Source organism: Salvelinus fontinalis, chromosome 14 (assembly GCF_029448725.1).
Source record: "Salvelinus fontinalis isolate EN_2023a chromosome 14, ASM2944872v1, whole genome shotgun sequence".
Taxonomy (NCBI): domain Eukaryota; kingdom Metazoa; phylum Chordata; class Actinopteri; order Salmoniformes; family Salmonidae; genus Salvelinus; species Salvelinus fontinalis.
In genome coordinates this window covers 48316267-48343811 of record NC_074678.1, presented here as the reverse complement: position 1 = coordinate 48343811, position 27545 = coordinate 48316267, and the positions used below count along the sequence as shown (strand labels likewise).

At 41.5% G+C, this 27545-nt stretch overlaps 2 protein-coding genes across 3 annotated transcripts; one reads left to right on the top strand and one right to left on the bottom strand.

Annotated features, from left to right (window-relative positions):
* Positions 1 to 127: 127 nt before the first annotated feature.
* alkal1 (ALK and LTK ligand 1) lies at positions 128 to 12034 on the bottom strand. 2 transcript variants are annotated; one of them, XM_055862154.1, is made up of 6 exons: positions 11183 to 12034; positions 10231 to 10515; positions 6866 to 6919; positions 4353 to 4436; positions 2287 to 2360; positions 128 to 652 (listed from the first exon to the last, which is right to left on the bottom strand). In XM_055862154.1, the coding sequence occupies exons 2-5, from the start codon at positions 10502 to 10504 to the stop codon at positions 2296 to 2298; spliced, it is 477 nt and encodes a 158-aa protein (XP_055718129.1). In that variant the 5' UTR covers positions 10505 to 10515; positions 11183 to 12034; the 3' UTR covers positions 128 to 652; positions 2287 to 2295. The 2 variants fall into 2 exon arrangements, with proteins under 2 accessions (XP_055718129.1, XP_055718130.1); XM_055862155.1 differs by having other exon boundaries at positions 4353 to 4433; positions 11183 to 12032.
* Positions 12035 to 13004: 970 nt separating this feature from the next.
* On the top strand, positions 13005 to 27329 carry zgc:153738 (uncharacterized protein LOC558115 homolog). Its single transcript, XM_055862153.1, has 19 exons — positions 13005 to 13176; positions 13532 to 13859; positions 14474 to 14593; positions 14958 to 15149; positions 15436 to 15507; positions 15798 to 16003; positions 16185 to 16269; positions 16357 to 16467; positions 16557 to 16632; positions 16775 to 16881; positions 17341 to 17427; positions 17538 to 17599; positions 17781 to 17863; positions 18278 to 18385; positions 18589 to 18788; positions 18923 to 19009; positions 19122 to 19299; positions 19460 to 19698; positions 19808 to 27329. The coding sequence occupies exons 1-19, from the start codon at positions 13166 to 13168 to the stop codon at positions 19925 to 19927; spliced, it is 2472 nt and encodes an 823-aa protein (XP_055718128.1). The 5' UTR covers positions 13005 to 13165; the 3' UTR covers positions 19928 to 27329.
* The last annotated feature ends 216 nt before the right edge of the window (positions 27330 to 27545 follow it).

The window sequence follows — 27545 nt, the reverse complement described above, 5'->3', positions numbered from 1 at the left end:
CTATATAGGGAATAGGATGCCATTTGGGATACAGTACTGCTTGCAGCTTCCCTATTGAGTGTCCTAACAGCAGAAACCTCAGAAATGTTTCCCTCAACATGCTCTTCTATAATAATTGCAAATAGGCTGAGCTTGAATATTTTTTTATTGTTCAGTACTGCATTGCATTATTGCCATCATCATCATTCAATATGTTTTCATTGTGTGAAATCATTCAAGTGCCAAATTAAATGCAATGTAGACAATGACAGTGAAAGACATATCTAAACGACCATGGTAGGACCGTCTCAAAATGTAATATTGACAAAGCAAATAATATTTAGTGAGATGAATTCACACACTTCATCAGATGAGAACTTTAAGAAAAATAATTGAATATTTTCATAATTATTGTGAATAATTATATACATTTCAATAAATAGGTGTATTCAATATTAAATTAAGGTTTTCTTAAAAATACATGATACATGAAAATAAAATGCTAATCTATTTCATAAAACCAATAAAGTCTGTCAGCATTTTCATATACATACAGTATCAACAACAAAAATAAAAATACTATAAACAATTACAATACTATGTTCTTAATGTGACTGCTGCAAATTGAAGGCACTTCCTTGGCAAAACATCGATCCCTCTCAACATTTTGAACCTGAAACACACAGCAAAATCAAATTACAAACATTTACATATTTTTGTAATGTCATTTTTTATTCTTTACATTCTCAGTTTATAAAATAGGCAACAGGATCTCCCGTCTAGCAGAAAGACACAACCTGTGTCCTGTGACATTCTGGTCCTATGAGTGATGACATTGATTAAAAAAATAAATATATATATATATATTTTTTTATGAGGTAGAATATGAAGAGTTTAAGTTGCCGTTCCGTATTTCCTTATTAGGGACTAAATGTTAAAGGGCACTTCATGACTTATTTCCTAAAGAGCTGGATGAATCAATTGATGATTCACCTAATAAGTCCCTCATGACACCCCAGTGGCAGTAGGCCTCTCATTATGGTTCTGACTAGAACACATTCTCCGAGTCAAAAACAACAATGACTGGAGAGACTGAAAAACTGCTAATGTGCCAGCCCCCTCAATTTTCCAATCAAATGAACTCCAATGACACTCCAACTAAAGCGGTACTAGTAATGGGTGCTTCATTCATGTTAGACCATCTAAAGGCCCTTAGATTCCATCAACTGACATGGAGTCAGTTCTAAGTGAGCCTGAACACAAATGTAGGCCACAGATATCATCATCCCTGCTGTCGTCAGCCTCGTCAGGTGGAGGCAATAGACAAGTGTAACAAAGGGTTATCAACTTAACAACAATGACAATCTAGCAAATTAGCTGGACCAAGACAATCGGGTCCTTCCTTTTTCATTGTCTGACCAAGTGGTGAGTAGCTTACATTGTGTGACTGACAGCTTGTTAACACACTTGGTCGCGCTTCAAAATTATCCTCTTTTCACGGTTGAACTTTTTTCATCTAGGACAATGCTCATTGTATATGCAGGTCCTAACTTATCGCTCACATGTAACTTTGTCATGACTGTCAACGTAAAATTATTTCAGCTAGACAAATACTTGCTCTCATCTTTTCGTTTTCCAAAAGAATAAGCCAGACTATAAATAATCAAGCGTAAATGTATTTTGCCAAACGTATATTACATTAGGACCTGCTCTTCGATGGAATACAGTTGGAATGACAAAAGGGCCTAGTAGCATTATCTTTAGGAACATATGAATGTAGGACAGAAACTCTGGGAACACATGGATCTGATTATGTGAACATGAGTTATTTTCAAGCCTTACTACAGATCACTTGCAGATGTTACAGACACAAATTAGAATAACGTTGACACACCAACAACATAGCTCTCTCTTCCTGTGATTAGTATCACAAATAATAACTATACTCTGATGGAGCTGTACAGCATGTGAATCTTCATCCACACTATACATGTATTTTCAATACATACGCACAAAAAAAAGGTGCGATCTAGAACCAAAAAGGCTTCTTCTTCTAAGTGGACAGCCACAGAATCCCTTTGGAACCGTTTTTAGTTACGAGGAAAATATTACAGGATTGCTCCTTGTCAATCTTCACAGTTAAATATTCACAATATAAATACGATATTGTCAATAATGTATAGGTATCTTTACTTGTCAAGCAAGGAGTCATACAATGCTAGACCAAGTGTATGAATCAACATAAAGCCTAAATATGCTAATCTAACCCCTGTGACAGTTTAATGCCTAAAAAGAAAGTATACTCACATGCAAAGTCTACAATTGTGTGCAGAGTGGACTCATTGCTAGCCGTGTTAGCAATCTTGCACATCTTTTGTAATCTGTAAAATGATAAAGAAAACAGTTAATCACAAAATAATACAAATACTGAGCTATATTGTATGCTCAAAAAAAAATATTTTTTTCTATTATTTTATACTAATACAATTTCTCAGGGAAATATTTTTATTTTTTCAATTCATTTTAAAAAATCTCCAAAGGGGGTCAAAATGATTGCCACCCGTTTTCAGTACTCCAGCACTCTATTCTTGCAATGATAACGACACTGAACCTTTAAAAAGAAATTTGATTGGAGAAGACATTGGGAGGGATCTTAGACCATTCCTCCATACAGAATCTTTCAAGATCCTTGACATCCTTCATCTGCCGTTATGGATTGCCCTCTTCAATTCAAACCACAAGTTTTCAATGGGTTTCAAATCCAGAGACTTTAATTCATTCATTTTATTTAACCTTTATTTAACTAGGCAAGTCAGTTAAGAACAAATTATTATTTACAATGACGGCCTATTGTGACGCTGGGCCAATTGTGCGCTGCCCTCTGGGACTCCCAATCATGGTCGGTTGTGATACAGCCTGGAATCAAACCAGGGTCTACTGAGATGGCCATTGCAAAATGTTGATTTAGTTGTCAATTAACCATTTCTTTGTGGATTTTGATAACTGCTTGGGGTTACTGTCTTGCTAGAAGATCCACTTGCGGACAAGTGTCAACCTGCTGGCAGAGGCAACCAGGTTTTTGGCTAAAATGTCCTGGTACTTGGTAAAGTTCATAACGCTGTTCAACTTAAAAAGCGTCACAGGACCAGTGGAAGCAAAATAGCCCCATATCAAAGATGCACCATTACTTTTTACCATAGGTATGAGGTACTTTTCTGCATATGCTTCCTTTTGTCGTCGCCATACCCAACACTGGTGTGCGTGGCCAAAGAGCTATATTTTCATGTCATTTGACCATAGCACCGCCTGGAGTTCAAAGAGTAGAAGTGTGCGCCAGCGTTGCGGTGGGGTCGGGATTTGAATCCCAGCATACACAGTAGACATGTGTGCCAGAGGTGGCAGCATTAACCACTAGACCAGCCTATGCGACTATACTTTTGATCTTTATTTGAATATAATGTGTTTTTACAGCTGTTCTGAATATATGCAACAACAAAAACATGCCATTTTAAATCAGAAGGACATTAAAGTCTAGCCAGTCAACGTTTTAAAATCATCCAAGAGAGTATTTCACAATTTTTCCCTCCCTGGCCTGAGCACCACCCTGGAGGCCAGGGGAATAGGGGGGGGCTAAAGAGAGAGGGCCTTCTATGATACATTTATCTTTTTGTTCAATAGCAAAGGGGTTGTTGGTGAACAAAGCCAACACACTGTATCGTACGACCAGTGTTTCACCAAACGGAGTTTCAGTAGTCTACGAGGCTGTTGTGGTTGCGTTTTGCTTTATTGACAAAACGAAAAAGAGGAGAGCAAAACTCCGTGCTCTTATTCACTGGTCCGCAATGGTGGCGGGGCTGCTGCTCAGACAGGTCCGTTCAGGCAGCCATCTGAGAAACTAACATACAATCTGGGAACATACTGAGGTCATTCACTACTTACTGTCTGATGTCATCTGTCCCTTTTCCAATAAAACTACAATGACAACATGATTGTTCAGTAGATCCGCTAAAATTTATATTTACATAATGGCACATGCTGTGGAACACTGACATGTTATAGGCTTTGATTCAAGTGTCCACTTATTGCTTCTATTCAAAGACAAGTGAATCTAGTGTTAAGTTGGTGTAAAAAAACGGTGAATGTGAGGTCATCAAAGAGAGTAACGTTAGAGCAAGACACCATGTTAAGGCACCTAGACATTCAATTCATTCATAATGAGTATTTGGGTTCTAGCGCAAACAGATCTGGGACCAGGCTACAATAAAGTGTCGTAAGGCAGCCAGAAACATGGTGTATATGACTATCAGAAACCAACGTTACTGATCGCAAATATAGATACACACAGTATTATGATATTAAAAATGAATACATACATGCTGGTTTTGAACAATCCCTTGTGTTGTGATAGAGTCTATGAAAATGTGTTCTACATTCCGAGGAGAACTTGACTGGTCCTGCTTAAAAAGAAAAGGTTCTTATCAGGAAACAAACAAAAAAAATGAATGTGTTCCATTTCATTTCCTCATTTTTGATATTGTATTAACAGAACTGAAGTTGATATAATTTTCCATTAGCAACAACATCAAAAGAGCAACAGTATTTTTGGACAAGCATGCAAAGCATTATCTAGCAGTCAAGACATCCTTTCACTAAGGCAGAGCTCCAACTATGCTAATTACAAACGACGCCTTCTATCACTAACTACATTGATATGCATATTTACTGATTTAGGGGTATGCCAATTCGTTGTTTATGACTTATTTATGATGCACTGTCCATATAAAAGAAACGTCCTCTCACTGTCAACTGCATTTATTTTCAGCAAACTTAACATGTGTAAATATTTGTATGAACATAACAAGATTCAACAACTGAGACATAAACTGAACAAGTTCCACAGACATGTGACTAACAGAAATGGAATAATGTGTCCCTGAACAAAGGGGGGAAGGGGGGGGGGATCAAAATCAAAAGTAACAGTCAGTATCTGGTGTGGCCACCAGCTGCATTAAGTACTGCATTAAGTACTACTGTGCATCTCCTCTTCATGGACTGCACCAGATTTGCCAGTTTTGAGATGTTACCCCACTCTTCCACCAAGGCACCTGCAAGTTCCCGGACATTTCTGTGGGGAATGGCCCTAGCCCTCACCCTCCGATCCAACAGGTCCCAGACGTGCTCAATGGGATTGAGATCCGGGCTCTTCGCTGGCCATGGCAGAACACTGACATTCCTGTCTTGCAGGAAATCACGCACAGAACGAGCAGTATGTCTGGTGGCATTGTCATGCTGGAGGGTCATGTCAGGATGAGCCTGCAGGAAGGGTACCACATGAGTGAGGAGGATGTCTGCCCTTTAACGCACAGCATTGAGATTGCCTGCAATGACAACAAGCTCAGTCCGATGATGCAGTGACACACCGCCCCAGACCATGACGGACCCTCCACCTCCAAATTGATCCTGCACCAGAGATCCGGGGCCGGGTGTAACGCTCATTCCTTCGACGATAAACGCGAATCCGACCATCACCCCTGGTGAGACAAAACCGCGACTCGTCAGTGAAGAGTACTTTTTGCCAGTCCTGTCTGGTCCAGCGCCGGTGGTTTGTGCCCATTGTTGCTGGTAATGTCTGGTGAGGACCTGCCTTACAACAGGACTACAAGCCCTCAGTCCAGCCTCTCTCAGCCTATTGCGGACCGATCCTGTGCAGGTGTTGTTACGATCAGCTGTTCGTCCTGCCTCCCTGTAGCGCTGTCTTAGGCGTCTCACAGTAAGGACATTGCAATTTATTTCCCTGGCCACATCTGCAGTCCTCATGCCTCCTTGCAGCATGCCTAAGGCACGTTCCCGCAGATGAGCAGGGACCCTAACGACCGTTCCACAGGTGCATGTTCATTAATTGTTTATGGTTCATTGAACAAGCATGGGAAACAGTGTTTAAACACTTTACAATGAAGATCTGTGAAGTTATTTGGATTTTTACAAATTATCTTTGAAAGACAGGGTCCTGAAAAAGGGACGTTTCTTTTTTCGCTGAGTTTAGTTAGGCTGATTATATATTTCACTTGTGTTTAAATTGTATGACATCAAATTGTATGTATGTTTCTGCATATATACCAAGACGTTCAAATAAACCTAAACCTAGCTTTGTTCAGACTCAATAATCATTGCTCTACTGGTCCATGACATCTTAAAAGGACTCACACAATAGACTTAATGATCACTCCTAAGTACTTCTGGGCCTTTAGCGAGCCTCCGGATAACAGATTTTCACACCAATTCCTGAAGTCTGTTTTGAGGTCCTGCGACAAATAATCCGCTTAACATTACGTTGCCTTCAACTTTACCCTGGCTATTTCTGTCGGAGTAATGTGCTCACTTCTCTCCCCTATGGCCATCAGAAATTCTTTTAATGGCAACCTTCTCCAGCACATCTGTAAGGCCCATCCCGTGCAATAACATAGTTATAGGGATAACATTGAATTAGGGTCTCTGACACCATGATTGGACTTTGGAAAGCTACTTGATTAGGCATTAAAGAGTTAGGACTCAGAAATTAGGGGTAATGTGGATTCAGCTCACAGAGCCGAGAGAGTCTTCCCCTGCCAAACTAAATAGCTCTACATGGATTTATAATATTTGTAGCTGATATAATGTGTGCGGGGCTGTATGTATCAAGGGTCTCAGAGTAGAAGTGCTGATTTAGGATCAGTTTTGCCTCTTAGATCACAATGAACAACAGTACATGGACAGAGGGCACCTGATCCTAGACTCCTACTCTAAGAGGCTTGATACATATGGCCACAGATGTAAGGTGAGATTGATCCAGAAACAAATGGTAAAAATGGAATGTTGACTGAACATTTTTTGATATCAGTTTTCTTACCTGTGAAATGCTTTATGAACTTGTCTTTCAGGTTTACATCTCTTGGGACAATGTCTACAAAAAAAGAAGAAGAAAAAGTAACCAATCTGTGAAACCTCTTAGCAGTAAAAGGAAAATCCACTCAAACACAATTTTTATCTATTTTTTTTCTTCCATTAATCTACTGTTGATACAGTCCCAAAATGTTTTGCATGTCAGCAGTAAAGTTTTCAAGATATTGGACGTTCAAGAAGCAAAGTGTCACCGGCCACATGATGATGCATTTTTTTTTTACCATACTGCCGGACGCTCCTGTCTTCCATTTCATCAACAAAACTAAAACGATAACAAAGGCGCCGAGGGGGGAATAGTGGTGCTGTTTCCCCCGAAACGGATTTCAGCTTTAAGATAACCCTTTAGTAATAGGTAAATGTTTAAATATTACAACATTTAAAGTAAGGCAATTTTAAATACGAACAAAGACCCATCACACCTGTGCTTATATTGTGAAGTAATAGGCCTATTATTAGGCCTACCAGAGCTGATGGAATAAAACAACTACGAGTTCTTAAGTATTTTGATTTAATTTTTTTATATACACTGAGTATACCAAACATTAGGAACACCTTCCTAATATTGAGTTGCCCTCAGAACAGCCTTAATTCGTCAGGGCATGGACTCTACAAGGTGTCAAAAGCATTCCACAGGGATGCTGGCCCATGTTGACTCCAATGCTCCAATCTGTCAAGTTGGCTGGATGTCCTTTGGGTAGTGGACCATCGTTGATACACGCAGGAAACTGTTGAGCGTGAAAATCCCGGCAGCGGTGCAGTTCTTGATACAAACCGGTGCTCCTGGCACCTGCTACCATACTCCGCTCAAAGGCACTTTTGTCTTGCCCATTCACCCTCTGAATGGCACACATACACAATCCATGTCTCAATTGTCTCAAGGCTTAGAAATCCTTCTTTAACCTGTCTCAGTACAGTACAGTAGAGCACAGAACAGTAAATAAAAGTAGAGTAGAGTATAGGTCAGTACAATACAGTACTGTACCGTAGAGTTTAGTACAGCACAGTACAGTAGAGGACACTGTAGTAGAGTACAGTATAATTGACTGTATTGTACTGTACTGACCTCTGTTGTCCCCTTCTGTACTTTACTGTACTGAAATGAACAATTCTCTAATGAACTCTACTGTGCTATGCTTTACATCTGAACTTTTCTTTGAATAAATGTGTTTTTGTAAAATGTTCAGTGGAAATGGTTAGAAGTACGGTAGTTCTTGTGCATAGATGGTTTATTTAACTTTGCAAGCAATGGTTTTTGTTTGGCGTACATTTTAAAGTGAAAATTGGAGCCTCAGCGTCATTCTGTTACCGTGGAATTGCCCATACACAAGATTTCCCCACAACTGAGGACAAGCCAACAGTCTTGGAGGCTCATTGCACACATTCTGTAGCTCAGCCAAGCCCATCCTCTCTCCAAACATGCACAGGACACAGGTGTCAGATGCATTCAGGCTAACAGTGCAAGGAGATTATAGCCCGGCAGTTTTAATGCTTATCAATGTCATAAGAATAATTCCGTGCAGCTAGTTGCTGTGCTAATTTTACCAGACCGGACTGAGGAATGAACAGTACTCTCTGATGCAGAAATTGCAGAAGATGATCGGTTCAATTACAAACCACTACAGTAAGCTTAGGCAATGCGTTTGAAGTCCAGACATACCACTGGGAACTATGGAAAACAACAACTCATCACTCCAATATAAAAAGATGAACAGGCTATGGGTCTTACGTAAGGGGAATAAGGGTTCTGAAACCTTAACCTGGCTCCAATCCAGATCAGATGTGAGTTGTGTAAGTGTTCAAATGGCAGGTAAATGCTAACACTAATCGGAAGGACATCAAACGCATTGCCTAAGTCCAACAATATTGTCTTGGCTGCTGGAGATGTCTGGATTACCTGATGGTCAGAAAAGAGAGATACCTAGTACACCTTGGCAAAGAGAATGGAAACTGTGTGCAGGAGGTATTTCCCTTTCCTTCCTTGCGTGCAAAACATGGACAATCTAGTGTGACTGTGGGTCTTAAGAAATGGCGCACGCACCACTTGCTAATGTGCAGCCTTTTGACTTCCTCAAAAGGTACTTTCCGTCTGGCCAGCAGCCTGTGTAGTTCTCTTGCCTGTTACACAGTTGGTCTGTGACACTGCTTTGACAACATTGGGCAGGATGTCCCAATAAAGCCTCTGACTAACCCTTGATGCAACATTTGACCGGAATATTAATGCAGGATTTCTAAAACCAATCTTTTGGATGGTAACATAGACAGTCTGAGGGAATGTGTAGCATTGCTCACACAATTGCACAGATTACTATTAAGGAATTACTTGTATGGCTCAGTTTCAGTTAGCATATGCCATTTTGTAACGTCTTAAAGGCACTGTAACATCATCCTTACTCTCACAATGACATCAAAGATATATCAAAGCCATGCACATTTCTTTCAAAGGCAATGAGTAATGCTTTTACCAGTCACAGAATTTGACAAATTGAATAAATTGACTCTAAATGTATGAAAGACTTCCTGTTCAGTACTTCTGACCACGTTCCAAAAGCCCAACACAAATCACATGGATTCTATTGTTCCACTTGAGCAAAAAAGCTTTCATATTAACATAGTCTTTCAATCTTACATGTGAAATGAAGGCAGTGAATGTGGTAAAAATGGCTGCGTGTTCACAGCTGACTAAACGGTGTGCCACGTGAGTGTCCTGGTCTCACGTCACCTGTGATGTGTTCCTGTGACGCTCACCATTGGCTGTCCAAGAAGACTCGGATCATTCATGGTTTGAGATTTAGCAATGTATCCTGAACTGAATGAATCATTCACAAGTTTAGTATGCTAATGAGCCTCCTCCCTGGGCAACTTGGTTGGTGATGGCATTGATAATCTTTTGTTATGATGCGGTGATACGATACCTCACTAGCCAAGTGAGCGGGTGGATTGTGGGTCTTTCAGGGTGTCAATAGGGAACTGGAATATAGATCCACAATTCATACACTATCACATCAGAGACAGAAATACAGATAACTCCCTTAATGAATTGTAGTGTAGAGCCTGCTGATATTGTCACATCCCCAAATAGCATCGATTGCATTTGTAAAAACTGATTGTTTGTAAAATAGTCATAATTTATTGACAGCTCTCACCTTTTCAAATCATAAAGTGTGACATTTCCTACATGGAAAAGGACAAGAAATCAGGAACAAAAGGCAGCAGTAGCAGACATATTGATACAGACCAGAGGCAGCTGTCACACCCCAGTGAAATAGGGATTACAGTTTCATCATGGCCTAAAAATAAATCTTATCAGCTTACCTATGGGTCTACTGTTATCCAGCCTAGGAACATATAAAGGCTTTTCCCGAGAGGAGAACTTCATCTCTTGGGCTGCAGGGAAGAGGCCACTGTTATAGCGCCTGGAGACTGAAGGCTTGTCCCCCGATTGGCTGTCTCCGATAACCTGTAAAATAAGGTCCAGCAGGGTCCTTCTCTCTTTCTGCTTCACTTCCTTGCTGTCCATGCACTGGCTCGAGGTGATCAGCATAAGGATTATACTCAAAAGTATGTGCCATTTCCTTTCTGCCTGCATGGCTTTTCTGACTGGGTAAACGAGCAAACACAAATCAAGTTAGATACAGTGCTGGAAAGAAACAAATGGGGTCCAATCACAAGGTGTGAGTAAGTGCAAAGTGACTGCATACTTCTATCACTCCAAAAAGATGGGTATACCATGAATAGTGGTGGAAACAGTGAGAAGTAGTCTATTAAATGAAGCATACAAGTGAACATATACTCTGAATGACATTAAACACGGTAATAAATGCAACTATGAGTAAGATATTTTGTACTTAGAATAATCCAATTTAGAGGGAATTTTGTCATACTACTATACAAAGCCACAGTAATGCTGATATATTGATCTAATATAATAAAACAAGGTGTGGTGTCTTCAATTCAAACAGGTGTGAGAACATTTGCTTTGGGGCAATTCCATGATCATGGAATTATGCTAAAACTCAAGATTTTTCACTTTAAAATGTATACCAAACAAAAACATTGATTTCAAAGTTTAGCAAACCATACAACTCTCTTGGCATACATTTTAAAGTGAAAAAAAAAAACCCCGCGTCTCTGCGTAATTCCATTGCCCTTTGATGAATAGTAACTGTCAAGTGATGATGACAGTAGGCTACTTATACAAAGCAAATTAATAACATGGACATAGAAATCTATCTCAAACTTACTTGGATAACAAAGTCAAACTTACTTTAAGTTATTAAAGGATCCTTATGTCCTGAAACGTGGACACGAGTTGTCTGTATCAAATCTCTCTAGGCGTTGTCGGTTGTCTAGCTTATTGAGCGAAGATTCCGTTGTCTGCAGCCGGTCTTGAAATCATACGTCCCGTTTTATACGTTCAGCGAGCTTCTAATACAATCGATTTCGAGTGGGTGGTAGGCAACTGTTGACATCTTTGGTTGAATTTATTCCATGGTGGTCGCTACCTTTGGCATGCGCCCCTCCTTTACGTCCAAAACCATCACCGAAAGCGGGTTAAGAACACCACTTCACTTCTTATTCCTGCTCAGGAAAAACAATGTTGCAATGTCAAGTTTGGATAGGAAGGATTAATGCTGAGATTTCCATTGGGGAAAATGTCATGCAAAGCGCGCAACGGCGGGTGAAATGAGTTTCCAAAATTGCAAGATCTGTTCAAGGCAGAGTTGTTTAGTGGCATACGGGCTTGACCCTGACCTATGTCGGCTCATTGTAGTGTTTTTGTTTTTGTTCGTGGATGTCCAAGTCTTGTGACCGCCTAAAAGCGCAGCAGAGAATGCGCTTTCAAGAACAGCCCTCGGACTGTTTCGAGCACTTGAGTTCAAAATCTCATTTTTTCCCTTCTCGTATGGACTGGTTTTAAAGTAAGAAAATCAGGTGGTTTGGTGGTCTTGGACAATTAACACAGTGTTGATACAGGCCGCCTATTTGTATGAATTTGTTACAGCATAGGCCCAAATGGAGTAATGATGACGGATCGTACATTTAATTGAGTGATTTTGTACACATGCGTGTCATGATATGCTGCCAGGAAAATGTAAACTATGCGATAGCCTAATATTTATGTTCTCCCTCGGTGTTATGATAGTGACATATTTGATAGTGCCATACCTTCATCTCTCATGTATGGCTTAGCATTGATCCAATGTATAGGCTTATGAGACTGGGTGTAAATTACATTGCAATGGAAAGCAATCCATAATACTAGGAATATATAGGCTATATCTATGAATCATGCATCAGCACAGGGCATCAGTTGAAATATGGCATACAGACATCAAAATGCAAAATGTCTTTCACATCTTATCCATTCAAATCTGATCCTCTCAAAATATCATGCACTACTCGGGCCATTATGCTGATCATGATGCTGATGATAAGCTCAGCTTCATATTCTCTCCTCAAAAGGTGTAGCCCTCATAACAATAGAGACAAACTGCATTGTCATTTTATAATGCAGTACAGTAACGAAACACCTACTTCAAAACATGTTTCATTCCAGGTTGTTATTATGCATAGCCTTAAAGCCGAATAAAACATAAAAATATGAAATATTTTAAGTTAAAAGAATGTTCCATATCATTAGTCAAAGTAGAGGCTTTAAAATCGCACATAGCTTTCAGAGAAAGAATGTCATCTGGTGGCCTGATAATTACGTTGCAGCCCTCGAGGCTCAGCCTGGCTCAGTCAGTAGCAAGCTATAGACTACACTCTCAAATGGGGCCTGAGAATGGTGAAAAGCCCCCAAAATAGACTATATATTTTAAATATCTTTTTGGATAATTTAGTTTAGGCTACAAAATACATGACCATTTTCTATAATTAATAATCGCCAAAGTACTTACTTTCACTCGTCAATACTTTCACTTTACTTTTACTCATCCTGCTTTTGTTACATTGGTATTCACACATAATTAATTTGAAACCGTTTGTCATTTCTTCAAAATTGTTACAGTGTGGCAACAGGTTCATGGGCGTCAAAGATCCCACGTGGGCTGCTTCCAGAGCTAGTCCGTTGCTATGGGCACAGACGGGACACAAATAAAAAAAGTTGGAGACTGCCTTGAGTTTTTCTAGCTAGCTATGTAGCTAACGATGTTTGTACAAACTGCTAACTGCCAGGACTTTTTTGTATTAGTTAGCAAACATTGAATTCAAACGGCGTTATTGGCTATATAGAGATAGTTGCATCATGTCTCACAGGTTAGTAACGTTAATTGACTTCAGTTAGCTGGCTAGCTAGCTAACTTTAGCTACGCATTTAGCTAGCTATGTTTACTTTATGTTGCCTGAATTTCTGCCAATTAACAAACCACCTGTCTATCAAACTAGCTAGTAGCAGATTTTGCATACCATAATGTTCATAATAGGCAAACGTCAATGTGATAGACCTAATGTAAGCCTTTTATCAATGTTATGGACATGATCATGCTATTAATGGCAAACACTCAGTTTTCAGTTGGGAATTCTTAGCTTTTACTCATTTCCCAAGTGCAAGCTAATTCAGCTGATTTAATTTTCATTCTAAATATCCTTCCAATGACTGTCTCTCTTCCAGTACATACAACAAACTGTGGGCTGATGCCCAGGTCGAGTTGAACTCCCTTCTGGCTCAGGAGTTCCCTGCTCAGCCTCCTCGCCCAGAGAAGGACCGAGTGGTGTTCTTCCAACGCCTGGCCACCCTCTACGTGCGCTACGTGCAGATCTTCAGGCAGCTGGAGGAGGCCTATGACCAGGTGGTTCATCCCCAGAAGAGGAAAGTAATCCGGGAGGTCCTGGATGGCGTGATGGGGCGAGTGCTGGAACTTAAGAATGAGATGGTGGAAAAAGAGTTCTCTGAGTACCATTACATGGACGATGTCATCCAGGACTTGAAGCTCACGCCTGTAAGTTCACCCCCCTCCCCCTCCTCCTTTTTGTTAATGAAAGTTGATAAGAGGACAGAACATGATCAGTCTCCTACAGCAGGGATTCTCAAACTGGGGGTCGCAAAAAACATTTTTGGGGTTGCAAGTGTGAATGGGACAAATACATATTTTTCATACATATTTTAATAGGCTACATATATTGCACAAAATGATTGTCTCAAAAACATCTCATCTGTGCTTCAGAACCAAAAAGTTGCGTGTCTTGATTGTTGACCAAGGACCAGTCATCAGCTTTGGCGCACAAAGACTGTATCAATTTAACTCTTATGTGGTTATAGTGCCTCGTCAACTTAAATGTATGGTGACAGATTGGAGTCTTAAACCTTAAATAGTTTTGCGATGTCCTTTTGGTCTGTTTTTCCCTGTAGTCGCTGCCAGTTTGGAAGCCTTTGTTATTAAGGTTTATAGAATAGCTTCTCCCTATTTGGTGCTCTGCTTTTGGGCTCTGGTCAAAAGTTGTGGCCTATGTAGAGAACAGGGTGCTGTTTTGGTATGTAGCCCATGTTTCATTTACTGTAATAAAATGTCATTGTATCTTTTTTGGACATAATGCATCTCATGCCTCATTACAGGAGGACATTGAGATCCCCATCCCTCGATATTTCCTCAGTGAACGCAGCAAGGTGTTGCAGGAGAGAGGGAATATGCTCTCCAACATCCTCAACCTCATGGAGGTAGTAGAGAGACCCAAGGTGAGTTAGGCCTAGCTAGCTTTTCTATACCACGTAACATTAGACTTGGTGTAATTACATGCAACTACACAGCAATTACACATAGCTACACAGTAACTAGCTAAGATATCATCTTCAGTTTATCACAGAACCATGTGTATGTGACCAATAACATTTTATTTGATTTGAGAAATTTCCTTTCAATATAATAATTCAATGCCATTTAGCAGATATTTTGGTCCAAAGCGACTCACAGTATAGTGAGTGCATACATTAAAGTATATGAACCCAGCGGGAATCGAACTCACCACTGGCATTGCTAGATACTTACCTACTGAACCACACAGGACCACCTTTAGTACTCCATGTTGTGTTGGGCCCCCAGCCTGTAGGAGTGCGTGCACTGAACCTGGAGGAAGCCATAAAGATCATCCAGGTGTCAGAGAGGGCCCGCCAGGGTCGCCTGAGGGCCAAGTTCATGAGGGAGATCCAGCGCGATGAGGAAAGGCAGAGGAGGGCCAAGGACAGGGACCTGGGGACAGCGGCCATCGACACGGCTGTGGTTCGCATCCAGAAGGTATGGCCAAGCCTGTCAAAGTCAGATACTGTACCTTCGATCAGTCCTAGACCATAGGTCTCACACTCGCTAGGTAAATGAGACTGCTTAGTCCAGACTGTGCGTCACTGGTATAGCCAAGTGATGATGTGGAGCATATTGGGAGAATACTCTGAAATCAGAGGTCTTTATCTAGCCTGCTGTAGTTATTGTTATTGCTAGCCTTTTGTAGGAATGCTCTGTGAGTGTCAGTCATTAAAGACACCAAACAACAGTTGAACAAAGGTGCTACTTTTCTCTTTTCCAGGTGTGGAAGGGTTATGTGCAGAGGAAAAAAACAAAGAGGGAGCGAGAGGAGGAGATGATATTTTTGGGCATGGTGAGTCGGTTAGATAAGCTCTATCTGTAGCGTTTCTATAGTGTAGTGCCTATTTTAAGCTACCAGCAGATGGCGCCGTAGGATTCCTTTATGATGCTCCGGGGAGAAGTTATCCCTATGTACAGATCTAGGATCAGATACAGCTCCCCCCAATCCTAACCTTAGCCATTAGTGGGGGAAATTCTAAACTGACCCAAGATCAGTGTCTAGGGACACCTTCACCCTACTCCGCTTGGTGACAGCCTCATCCACCACAGCAGTGGTCTCACCTTTTCCTCCTGCACCCTCAGGCCATGGAGCCCAGACACACCCAGCCTTGTCCTGCCATGACAGCTGCCCAGGCCAACGAGGCCCGTCGGAGGGACAAGCAGGAGGAGCACGAGGAGGACTACCAGAAGTCCATTGTGGCCATCACAGACAAACTCAGAGAGGTGGAGGGGCCCGACATGAGGGAGACCATGAAGGACCAGATCAGACAGTGGTTCATCGAATGCCAGTGAGTTCATTACAGGGAGATGGCTGTGAATCACGACAGTGGTTACGTTAGGAGAATGTTTGTTCACACAGTCATTATATTATTCCATATTAGATGGAAGTAATGGGGTGACATTATCATAGCAGTGAAATGCTATGATAAATGACAATATGCAGTTGATGGTAATATGTTTGGTTGTTAGTGATGCAACAGGAACTTTCCCTGACTACCCAGAGGAGGAGGATGGAGGCTCGACTCTCATCTTTGCAGAGAAAACACCTCAACAGGTATTCATGAATGAATTCATCTTCTGATGTGAAACAGTAGTAATACATGCAGATTGAGTTACAGTAAGTGGGTCTGCTGTCTTTAAGTTAATGGAGGAACTATCAGCAAAAGAGGAGGAGGACGCCAACAAAAACACGAAAGGAAAGGAGGAAAAGAAGGACAAAGGGAAGAAAGACAAGGGAAAGGGAGGAGATGAGGTACATGAAATACTTTAGAATAGATAACCATGGTCAACGAGATGCTTTTACTCTGTCCGATCAATGACTGTAGCTTTGTTGAACCACAGGAGGAGGAATCTGGGCTAAAGATGCTGCCATCTGCTTTCCTAGGAGAACTGGAAGTAGGACAGAAGACCTTTGGTGGTAAGAGAAATGGATAACGGCATCCAAAGCATCGCAATGTTTCGCAGTTTATTCTTATTCTCTGGCAGACAAAGACCAGTGTGTTTTCTTATGTATCAATAGTCTACAGTACATTGAAAGTAGATGTTTGTTTGACTGACAGAGGTGTGGCAGAATCGTACCGAGTCCAAGAACTTTAGCCAGAGGCACGAGGCTGAGCTGATCAAGGAGGAGAAGAGGAAGGAGATTGAGGTGGAGATCAGGTTGCAGGTGAGATAACTGATTCTGTCACTCTGAGAAGTAAGACAGGCCAGGTAGCCTTGCTCTTACCACTACACTGAGTGGATAGAAGTAAGGTAACTATCAGGGATACTTAAAGATTTTTGCCTACTTAACTTGTGGATACCATTTGCATGTCTCTGCGTTCAGTTTGAAGGAAGTTGCTAATGAGCGTTAGCGCAATGACTGGAAGTGTATGGTAACTGCCAGCATGCTGGTAGATACCATAGACTGCCATGCATTGTGCTAACGCTAGTTAGCATTGACTCGCGAAACTACCTCTAACTTCCTTCATACTGGATGCAGAGACATAAAAATGGTAGCCATGAGTTTATCTGACTTTGGGGAAGTAGATAAGGGGCCTCATTGCCCAAATCCTGAAGTATCCCTTTAATGTTGTTTATAAGGTAAACATATAGGCTACTGAGTGAGCTGGTGTGCTTGACACAGGTGGACGAGCTGATGAGGCAGGAGCTGGCTAACTGGAAACTGGCCGTGGATAAAGATAAGGGTGGCAAAGCCAAAGGAGGCGCAAAGGTAACAAACAGGAGGGAACATTTATCTGTGACGATATTTCAATAATACCTTTTATGTTTGGTATCTGTTTACTTGAGAAGTGCACTGATGGTATATATTTTGCTGCTTAGAAAAAGAAAGGGTCGAAAAGTGGAAAGAAGAAAAAGAAAGACAAAGATCTGACAGCTGATAGGTGAGACCAGACTCATCTACATTTCTCCCAGAGGGATAGGCCATTTCAGCTTTTTACCATTTACTTTTACCCATGGAATGTACATGATAAGGGCTTTAGAATTTGAATGGCACAACATACAACAATGCTTTAGATCTGAAAAAAGCCATTTTTGAAATATGTAAATATTTGCATCCTATAGGAATATTGAGTCTCTGTATCAGGAACTGGTGGAACAGGGCTTGTTGAAACAATCGGATAACGTTAAACTGCAGGATTATTTAGGTAAGCATTACTGTTTGGTCCCTCCTGTGTGCCGTTTGTAGATACACACTACTTTTACCAATTGCCTTCAAGTTAAGGTCTATTTTCTAACCTTTCTCCTCTGATACCACTTTAAAATGTGCAAAATAATTTGGTGTACACATCATTTTGTACAGAATGCCATTAACCATAATATAAGTGCTGTTATGTATTGTAGACAAAAAGGGCAGCTCGATAAGTGCAAATACTGCCCTCACCTGGTTAGTGCTTGGCAAAATAATATTAAGGACAAATTAATGCATATTTTAGGGAAATCCCATATTCATGAATCAAGATGGTAATTGTCACAAGTTTACATTAATCTTTTCTTTCAGCTTTTCTAAATGCTTACCCCAGATTTGATCAGCCTGACAGCTTCTCTCTCCTGTGTCCCAGGCGACTATAGCTATCTGGGGACGACGTTAAGACAAACTGACATTGAGCCCATGCCTTCGCTATCTGACGTGAGACAGGTTATAGCTCTGTACGCCGTCTTACCTTTAGGTACGTTTGGAACATCTGGAGTTGTCCTCAGATGATAAGAGTCTCACAGAATTAGAGACGTTAATCCTTAATACGAATACAATTGAATTAGCCTTGTGATTGATTTATCTTTGTTTAGAATACACCTACCATTTTCAGCTAGACATTGATTCTGGAAGTTTCTAAAGGTTCTAGCTACAGTAAGTTCTGAATGTTGCTTGTAGGTTCTCAGGTGGTCCATGAGAAGGCTCCTCTGGTGAAGGCCATCCTGCTGGCAGGGCCCGCGGGCGTAGGCAAGAAGATGCTGGTCCATGCCATCTGCCAGGAGACGGGCGCCAACCTATTTGATCTGTCACCTTTGAACCTGGCAGGGAAATACCCTGGCAAGAGTGGCCTGGCCATGGTGCTCCACATGGTGTTCAAGGTAACACACGATGTAATGAAAAAGTACGCAACGCACCCCATTTTTAGAGTTTTGATTTGTTGATTATGTTACATTTTCAATGTCCAGTCGTTTGTTTGGTCACTCGATCATTCATTCATTCATTCTGTTTGTAGGTTGCCAGACTGATGCAGCCATCAGTGGTGTGGATTGGAGATACAGAGAAAATGTTTTACAAGAAAGTACCGAAGGAGGAAAAAGAGGTAACCGTTCATACCCATGAGTTACTAGCTTATGTTATACATTTTTTCATAATGCTAGTGTAAGAGAAGATATCTCAATATCTCAAGTCCAAAACAATGTTCTCATGTACAGTTAGATCCAAAACGCTTGAAGAAAGACTTGCCCAAGTTTCTCAAATCTATCAAAGGGGAAGATCGTGTTCTAGTCGTGGGAACGACTCATGATCCATTCAATGCCGACCTCAAATCACTATGCAAGGTGTACAGCAAAATTATCCTCATTCCACGTCCCGACTACGCCTCACGATATGGTAAGAATGTATCTCCCAGTTGTTGACATAAGCATTAATGAACTGCTTATGCATGTACTGCCTGTGAATGTGTTATGCATGCATGCTTATGAATGTGTTATGAAGTCTTACTGTAGGTGCCCTTCAAGTGCTAATGGTACAATCTATGCTCTTCCCTTAGTCATGTGGAGGCAGTTGATCAAGAAGAACGGAGGACAGGTGACGGCTGCCCTGGACCTGAGCTCCTTGGCCAAGATCTCTGATGGCTACACGCAGGGTCATATGGTGCAGGTGGTGCGCAGCATACTGACGGAGCGCCGCGTCCAGCAGCTGGCCAAGAGACCCCTGAGCGCCGCCGAGTTTGTGGCCCCGCTGGCCAAGATCGACCCTGTGTTTCAGGACGAGGAGGAGGCCCTGAAGGTAAATTATGACATTTTTTTTTTAATCTTAGTTTGTTGATGCTGAATGCATTTTCTTTACATGAAAGGTGTTTGACATAAAGTCTTCGATGATGAACATGTGTTTGCAGAATTGGTATGCTAAAACTCCTCTGGGTAAGAAGCGAGCCAAAGCTGCCTCAGGAAAGGAGGGAGAGGAGGAGGCACCGACAAAGGGAGGCAAAGATGCCAAGAAGAAAGGGAAGAAGTAAATCGATCAACGTCTTACCTTGACTGAACGCAACACTGGAAGAAAAACTGAGGTGGACACCAATAACATTTGCGCACCAGTTTCCTTGAAGTTGTTGTATTTTAAATTAATCTGCATAATTTATTTCATTTTCTCTTCATGCACTGTCATTTTCTGTTCATGAATATGTCACATGGTCCAATCTGCTATTGGAGGGTTGCTTAAAGCAGAAAGTCAGGGGCATCCTGTAGTGGGTAGTGATATTTGACATGTGTATATACAGTATATACAGTATGATATTATAAATACCTCACATGCAACTCAGTAACACTAAGTAATTAGCCTATTCAAATGTTTATCTGACTCCATAAAGAGGATTTAACAATATGCAAGAACACTATAGTAGAGTTACAAATAGGCAGTCAAGAAATGTCTGAGAATGGAATTCTAAGTACTATCAGGTTACAGGTAAGACCCAAATGCAGACTGTGTTGAAGTAACAATCTTTATTAGAGCAACAGGGGCGGGCAAACGACAGGTCAAGGTAGGCAGGGGTCGATAATCCAGAGTAGTGGGCAACAGTACAGGACAGCAGGCAGGCTCAGGGTCAGGGGCAGGCAGAGATGTCAGGCAGGCGGGCTAAGAGTCAGGACAGGCAAGGGTCAAAACCAAGAGCAAGAAAAAGAGAGACTAGGGAAAAGCAGGAGCGGAGACAAAATGCTGGTTGACTAGACAAACAAGATGAACTGGCAACAGACAAACAGAGAACACAGGTATAAGTATCCAGGGGATAATGGGGAAGATGGGCGACACAGGACAGGTGAAACAGATCAAGGTGTGACAAATACAGGTGTATTTAATTACTTTGTAACATGAATGGATTCACATACAAGGTATAAAGCAAGGCAATACTGACATTAACAAAGCATTATTCTAAGCATGATCAGAGAGAGAAAGGGAAATCAATAAGATGGTGCCGGAGGAGAGGGCTGCTGTTTAACGTGCTCCTAACCTATTGTGCTATTCTGTGTGTTTTTTCACATTATTTGTAACTTATTTTGTACATAATGTTTCTTCCACCGTCTCTTATATCCGAAACGAGCTTCTGGATATCAGGACAGTGATTACTCACCTCGTACTGGACAAAGATTTTTTCTTTAATGGGTCGAACGTGAAGGTTTACTTCAGACACTCGACAAGGCCCAAATCCCCGTCATTCGCATGAAGAAGAGACGGCGAAACCAGAGACATAGGTCGGGGTGCCTTGTAAGGATCCGACGGCGAGTGAGTAATCCGCCTTTACCATCAGTCCTATTAGCCAAGTGCAATCATTGGATAATAAAATGGTCGAGCACCGATCAAGACTATCCTACTGTAAGAATTATTTGAAGATAAATACACAATGCAGAGGACGAGAGGACTAGAATTAACGATCAATGGAAATAGTGATTTTTCTGAAATAGGAAATTATTGATCAATGGGTCAGAGACATGAGGAATTTGTCTCGGCATCGAGGCTGAAGTAGGATACTTGTTATTTGGCCATTGGCCCAGTTTGATTGCAAGGAATTCTAATTGGGCAACCACAGGCTAGGGCTGGGTTATAAAACTACATCTTGTGACCTTTGTTCTGTGGAGAGGATCACAGGAGAGAATCACTGAGGACAGGGGAGCATGAACATCTACCATCTACCTCCCCGCATGATTTGTTCTCTGAATACACCTATTTTCATCCTCCTGGCTTGCTTTGGGGTCTGTGTTATTGAAGAATAACATCAACTGCTAACACTATCAACGGGACATTAAAAACTGTAATATCTTATGTTTCACAGAGTCGTGGCTGAACGATGACATAGATAGCATACAGCTGGCTGGGTTTTCGGTGCATCAGCAAGATTGAACAGCTGCCTCCAGTAAGACAAGGAGTGGCAGTCTGTGTCTATTTGTAAATAACAGCTCGTGCACGAAATGTAACATAAAGGAAGTCTCAAGGTTTTGCTCGCCTCGGGTAGAGTAAGCAAGCAACACTGAAGCATGCATGAGAGCAGCAGCTGTTCCGGACGACTGTGTGATCACACTCTCCGTAGCCGATGTGAGTAAGACCTTTAAACTGGTCAACTTTCACAAGGCCGCTGGGCCAGACGGATTACCAAGACTTGTACTCCGAGTATTTCCTGACCAACTGGCAAGTGTCTTCACTGACATTTTCAACCTGTCTATCAGACCTCAGGATAAGATCCAGATGCAGAGGAGACAGAGGGCTGTGAGACAAAGGTTTAATTCTTAATACATGAAAAGTGGGATGTCTACGGAGGGTGCAGAGCAACAGAAGACGACCAGCAGAGGGGTTAAGAATCTTAGAGATGGGAAAGGGCCGATAAAATGGGGGAAAGTTTCCGGTACTCCAACTGGAGGGGCAGATCCCGAGTGGACAGCCATATCCTCTCGCTCAGGCTAGAGTGGGGGCTGATAACCCATCGAACACTCAAAAGGTGAGAGACCAGTGGCTGAGCAGGGAAGGGTGTTTTGCGGGCTTATTCCACCCAAACGAGTTGCTGGCTCCAGGTGGTGGGGTTGGCGGAGACGAGGCAGAGAAGAGTCGTCTGATTTGGCATGGGTCCTCAGATCCTCAAAAAGTTCTACAGCTGCACCATCGAGAGCATCCTGACTGGTTGCATCACCGCCATACGCAGAGGGTAGTGCGTACGGCCCAGTACATCACTGGGGCCAAGCTTCCTGCCACCCAGGACCTCTATACCAGGCGGTGTCAGAGGAAGGCCCTAAAAATTGCCAAAAACTCCAGCCACCCCAGTCATTTTCTCTGCTTTCGCACTGCAAGCGGTACCGGAGTGCCAAGTCTAGGTCCAAAAGGCTTCTAAACAGCTTCTACCCCCAAGTCATAAGACTCCTGAACAGCTAATCAAATGGCTACCTGGACTATTTACATTGTTTCCCCCCCACCCCCATTTTTACACTGCTGCTACTCTCTGGTTATTATCTATGCATAGTCACTTTACCTTTACCTACATATTACCTCAATTACCTCGACTAACATGTGCCCCTGCACATTGACTCTGTATCGGCACCTCCTCTATATAGCCTCGATACTGTTATTTTATTGTTGCTCTTTTATTTGTTATTTTTCAAAAAAAAAAATTTTTTTACTTCAGTTTATTTTTGAAAAATACTTTATTAACACGTACCTTTCTTAAAACTGCAATGTTGGTTAAGGGCTTGTAAGTAAGCATTTCACTGTAAGGTATTTGGCGCATGTGACAAATATTTTATTTATTTATTTTATTTAAAAGTATAGCCTGAAAGGCCATGCCACAAAAGTTCAGAGAAAGAGAAAGAGAGAGAGAGAGAGAGTATCTCACCACAGCAGTTCAGGAACAACAATGATAAATAACAATGAATCTAAGACCCTTTTATAAGCATCTGAGTTGTTCGGTTTCAAAATATAAGTTGTTGATCAATAGTATTACTGTAAAGTTAACCTCCAATCAAGTATCAGACCTACAATGCATTTGGAAAGTATTCAGACTCATTTTTCCAAATTCTGTTACGTTACAGCCTTATTCTAAAATTGATTAAGTTAATAATTTTCCTCATTACCCTACACACAACACCCCAGAAATTTTGCTTAGGTCCATCCTGTTACCATTGATCATCCTTGAGATGTTTCTACAACTTGATTGGAGTCCACCTGTGGTAAATTCAATTGATTGGATATGATTTGGAAAGGCACACACCTGTATATATAAGGTCCCACAGTTGACAGTGCATGGCAGAGCAAAAACCAAGCCATGAGGTCGAAGGAATTGTCCGTAGAGCTCCGAGACAGGATTGTGTCGAGGCACAGATCTGGGGAAGGGTACCAAAACATTTCAGCAGCATTGAATGTCCCCAAGAACACAGTGGCCTCCATCATTCTTAAATGGAAGAAGTTTGGAACTACCAAGACTCTTCCTAGAGGTGGCCGCCTGGCCAAACTGAGCAATTGGGGGAGAAGGGCCTTGGTCAGGGAGGTGACCAAGAACCCGATGGTCACTGACAGAACTCCAGTGTTCCTTTGTGGAGATGGGAGAACCTTCCAGAAGGACAACCATCTCTGCAGCAATCCACCAATCAGGCCTTTATGGTAGAATGACCAGACGGAAGCGTCACGTCTGGAGGAAACCTGGCACCATCCCTACGGTGAAGCATGGTGGTGGCAGCATCATGTTGTGGGGGTGTTATTTAGCGACAGGGACTGGGAGACTAGTCAGGATCGAGGGAAAGATGAACAGAGCAAAGTACAGAGAGTTCCTTGATGAAAACTTGCTCCAGAGTGCTCTAGACCTCAGACTGGTGCGAAGGTTCACCTTCCAATAGGTCAACAACCCTAAGCACAAAGCCAAGACATCACAGGAGTGGCTTTGGGACAAGTCTCTGAATGTCCTTGAGTGTCCCAGCCAGAGCCCAGACTTGAAACCGATCGAACATCTGGAGAGACCTGTTGTGCAGCTCCCCATCCAACCTGACAGATCTTGAGAGGATCTGCAGAGAAGAATGGGAGAAACTCCCCAAATACAGGTATGCCAAGCTTGTAGTGTCATACCCAAGAAGACTCAAGGCTGTAATCGCTGCCAAAGGTGCTTCAACAAAGTACTGAGTAAAGGGTATGGATATTTAAGTACATGTGATATTTCCTTTTTTTTGTTTATATACATTTGCAAACATTTCTAAAAGTCTGCTTTTGCTTTGTCATTATGGTGTATGGTGTGTAGATTGATGAGGGGCGAAAACAATTTAATACATTTTAGAATAAGGCTGTAACGTAACAAAATGTGGAAAAAGTAAACGGGCCTGCATACTTTCCGAATGCACTGTACGTGATGTAACCTCTGCTTCTCAGAGGTGAGACAATTGGGGTTAGAGCGATAATACAGAGAATCTGAATTCCTAAGACAACACAGGAAATTCTTGCATACAGTTGATAAGAAGAGTCATTTCGGGGGCTGCCCTACGTAATATTGTGTGTAGATGGGTGAGAAAAAATCATCTATTTAATACATTTTGAATTCAGGCGGTAACACAAGAAAATGTGGAATAAGTCAAGGGGTATGAATGCTTTCTGAATGGTCTGTATATACCTATTTATATTTCTTCTTACATTTTCCTATAATAACAACACTAATGTCACATTCAGGAGCAGAAGTTGTGTTTCTATTTACAGGTGACGGTGAGGTCCACGAATGCTATTGATAATATTTAGATATACAGAAATAGATGTACAAAGTGGTCAATAAACTTAAATGAAAAAGAAATGCCTAGGAGCAGGCAAAACTGTATATACCAGTTGAGGCTGCTGAGGGGAGGACTGCTCATAATAATGGCTGGAACAGAGCGAATGGAATGGCATCAACCACATGGAAACCATGTGTTTGAACTTGTTGATACCTTTCCACCTATTCTACTCCAGCATGCCCATCCTCCCCAATTAAGGTGCAACCAACTTCCTGTGGTCTATACCATAAAGACCAGGTAGCGGTGTATCAGGCTCTCATCAGCCTTCCCTCACAATTACCAAAACGAATCCATCAAGAAGCCCAAAAACAGAATAATACGTCATATACAGTTGAAGTCGGAAGTTTACGTACACTTAGGTTGGAGTCATTAAAACTCGTTTTTCAATCACTCCACAAATTTCTTGTTAACAAACTAGTTTTGGCAAGTCGGTTAGGCTAGTCATTTTTCCAACAATTGTTTACAGACGGATTATTTCACTTATAATTCACTATCACAATTTCAGTGTGTCAGAAGTTTACACACACTAAGTTGACTGTGCCTTTAAACAGCTTGGAAAATTCCAGAAAATTATGTCATGGCTTTAGAAGCTTCTGTTAGGCTAATTGTCATAATTTGAGTCATTTGGAGGTGTACCTGTGGATGTATTTCAAGGCCTACCTTCAAACTCAGTGCCTCTTTGCTTGACATCAAGGGAAAATCAAAAGAAATCAGACAAGACCTCAGAAAAAAAATTGTAGACCTCCACAAGTCTGGTTCATCCTTGCGAGCAATTTCCAAACGCCTGAACGTACCATGTTCATCTGTACAAACAATAGTACGCAAGTATAAACACCATGGGACCACGCAGCCGTCACACTGCTCAGGAAGGAGACGCATTCTGTCTCCTAGAAATGAACGGACTTTGGTGCGAAAAGTGCAAATCAATTCCAGAACAACAGCAAAGGACCCTGTGAAGATGCTGGAAGAAACAGGTACAAAATTATGTATATTCACAGTAAAACGAGTCCTATATCGACATAACCTGAAAGGCCACTCAGCAAGGAAGAAGCCACTGCTCCAAAACCACCGTAAGAAAGCCAGACTACGGTTTGCACCTGCACATGGGGACAAAGATCATACTTTTTGGATAAATGTCCTCTGGTCTGATGAAACAAAAATAGAACTGTTTGGCCATAATGACCATCGTTATGTTTGTAGGAAAAATGGGGAGGCTTGCAAGCCGAAGAACACCATCCCAACCGTGAAACACGGGGGTGGCAGCATCATGTTGTGGGGGTGCTTTGCTGCAGGAGGGACTAGTGCACTTCACAAAATAGATGGCATCATGGGGACGTAAAATTATGTGGATATATTGAAGCAACATCTCAAGACATCAGTCAGGAAGTTAAAGCTTGGTCGCAAATGGGTCTTCCAAATGGACAATGACCCCAAGCATACTTCCAAAGTCGTGGCAAAATGGCTTAAGGACAACAAAGTCAAGGTATTGGAGTGGCCATCACAAAGTCCTGACCTCAATTCTATAGAAAGTTTGTGGGCAGAACTGAAAAAGCGTGTGCGAGCAAGGAGGCCTACAAACCGGACTCAGTTACACCAGCTCTGTCAGGAGGATTGGGCCAATATTCACCCAACTTATTGTGGGAAGCTTGTGGAAGGCTATCTGAAACATTTGACCCAAGTTAAACATTTTAAAGGCAATGCTACCAAATACTAATTGAGTGTATGTAAACTTCTGACCCACTGGGAATGGGATGAAAGAAATAAAAGCTGAAATAAATCATTCTCTCTACTATTATTCTGACATTTTACATTCTTAAAATAAAGGGATGATCCCAACTGACCTCAGACAGGGAACTTTTACTAGGATTAAATGTCAGGAACTGTGAAAAACTGAGTTTGAATGTATTTGGCTAAGGTGTATGTAAACGTCCGACTTCAACTGTAGATTTCGAAAATATGTATTTTACTTGGGGAAACAACGTCAAAGATTTTCAGCAAATAGTCTGACAATTGGCAATACATTTTTAAAGATTAGTCAAATGTTTTTTAAGATTAGTCTACTTTTTATTAACACAGTTAATTCCAGTTATGCAGAGTTGTATCTCTTATCAATGCTATTAAATCTAAAGCTAACCAGATTGTGGTGCATCTTGATCCTTCCTGTCTCCTTATTGCCACAGTTTATTTTTTCCTTGTCACTGCATCCTTTGGAAATCTGTTGTAACATATGGAAAGAGCATAGCCGCAGGGCTGCCAACTTTTAAAGAAAGCTTGGAGTGAGATTTTCTATGTGAATTTCATTGCCCCCCTAGCACAATCCCTAGAAGGGGGACTAGGATAGTTGTACTGTTT

Coding starts and splice junctions, on each gene's coding strand:
- alkal1 (XM_055862154.1), bottom strand. CDS start 10,504: ATGCAGGCAGAAAGGAAATGGCACATACTTTTGAGTATAATCCTTATG. Junction 4,437..6,865: donor GTTCATAAAGCATTTCACAG/GTAAGAAAACTG, acceptor TTTCTTTTTAAG/CAGGACCAGTCAAGTTCTCC. Junction 2,361..4,352: donor GGATTGTTCAAAACCAGCAT/GTATGTATTCAT, acceptor ATCATTTTACAG/ATTACAAAAGATGTGCAAGA.
- zgc:153738 (XM_055862153.1), top strand. Junction 16,468..16,556: donor AGGGAAAGGGAGGAGATGAG/GTACATGAAATA, acceptor GTTGAACCACAG/GAGGAGGAATCTGGGCTAAA. Junction 18,789..18,922: donor TGCTCCACATGGTGTTCAAG/GTAACACACGAT, acceptor TTCTGTTTGTAG/GTTGCCAGACTGATGCAGCC.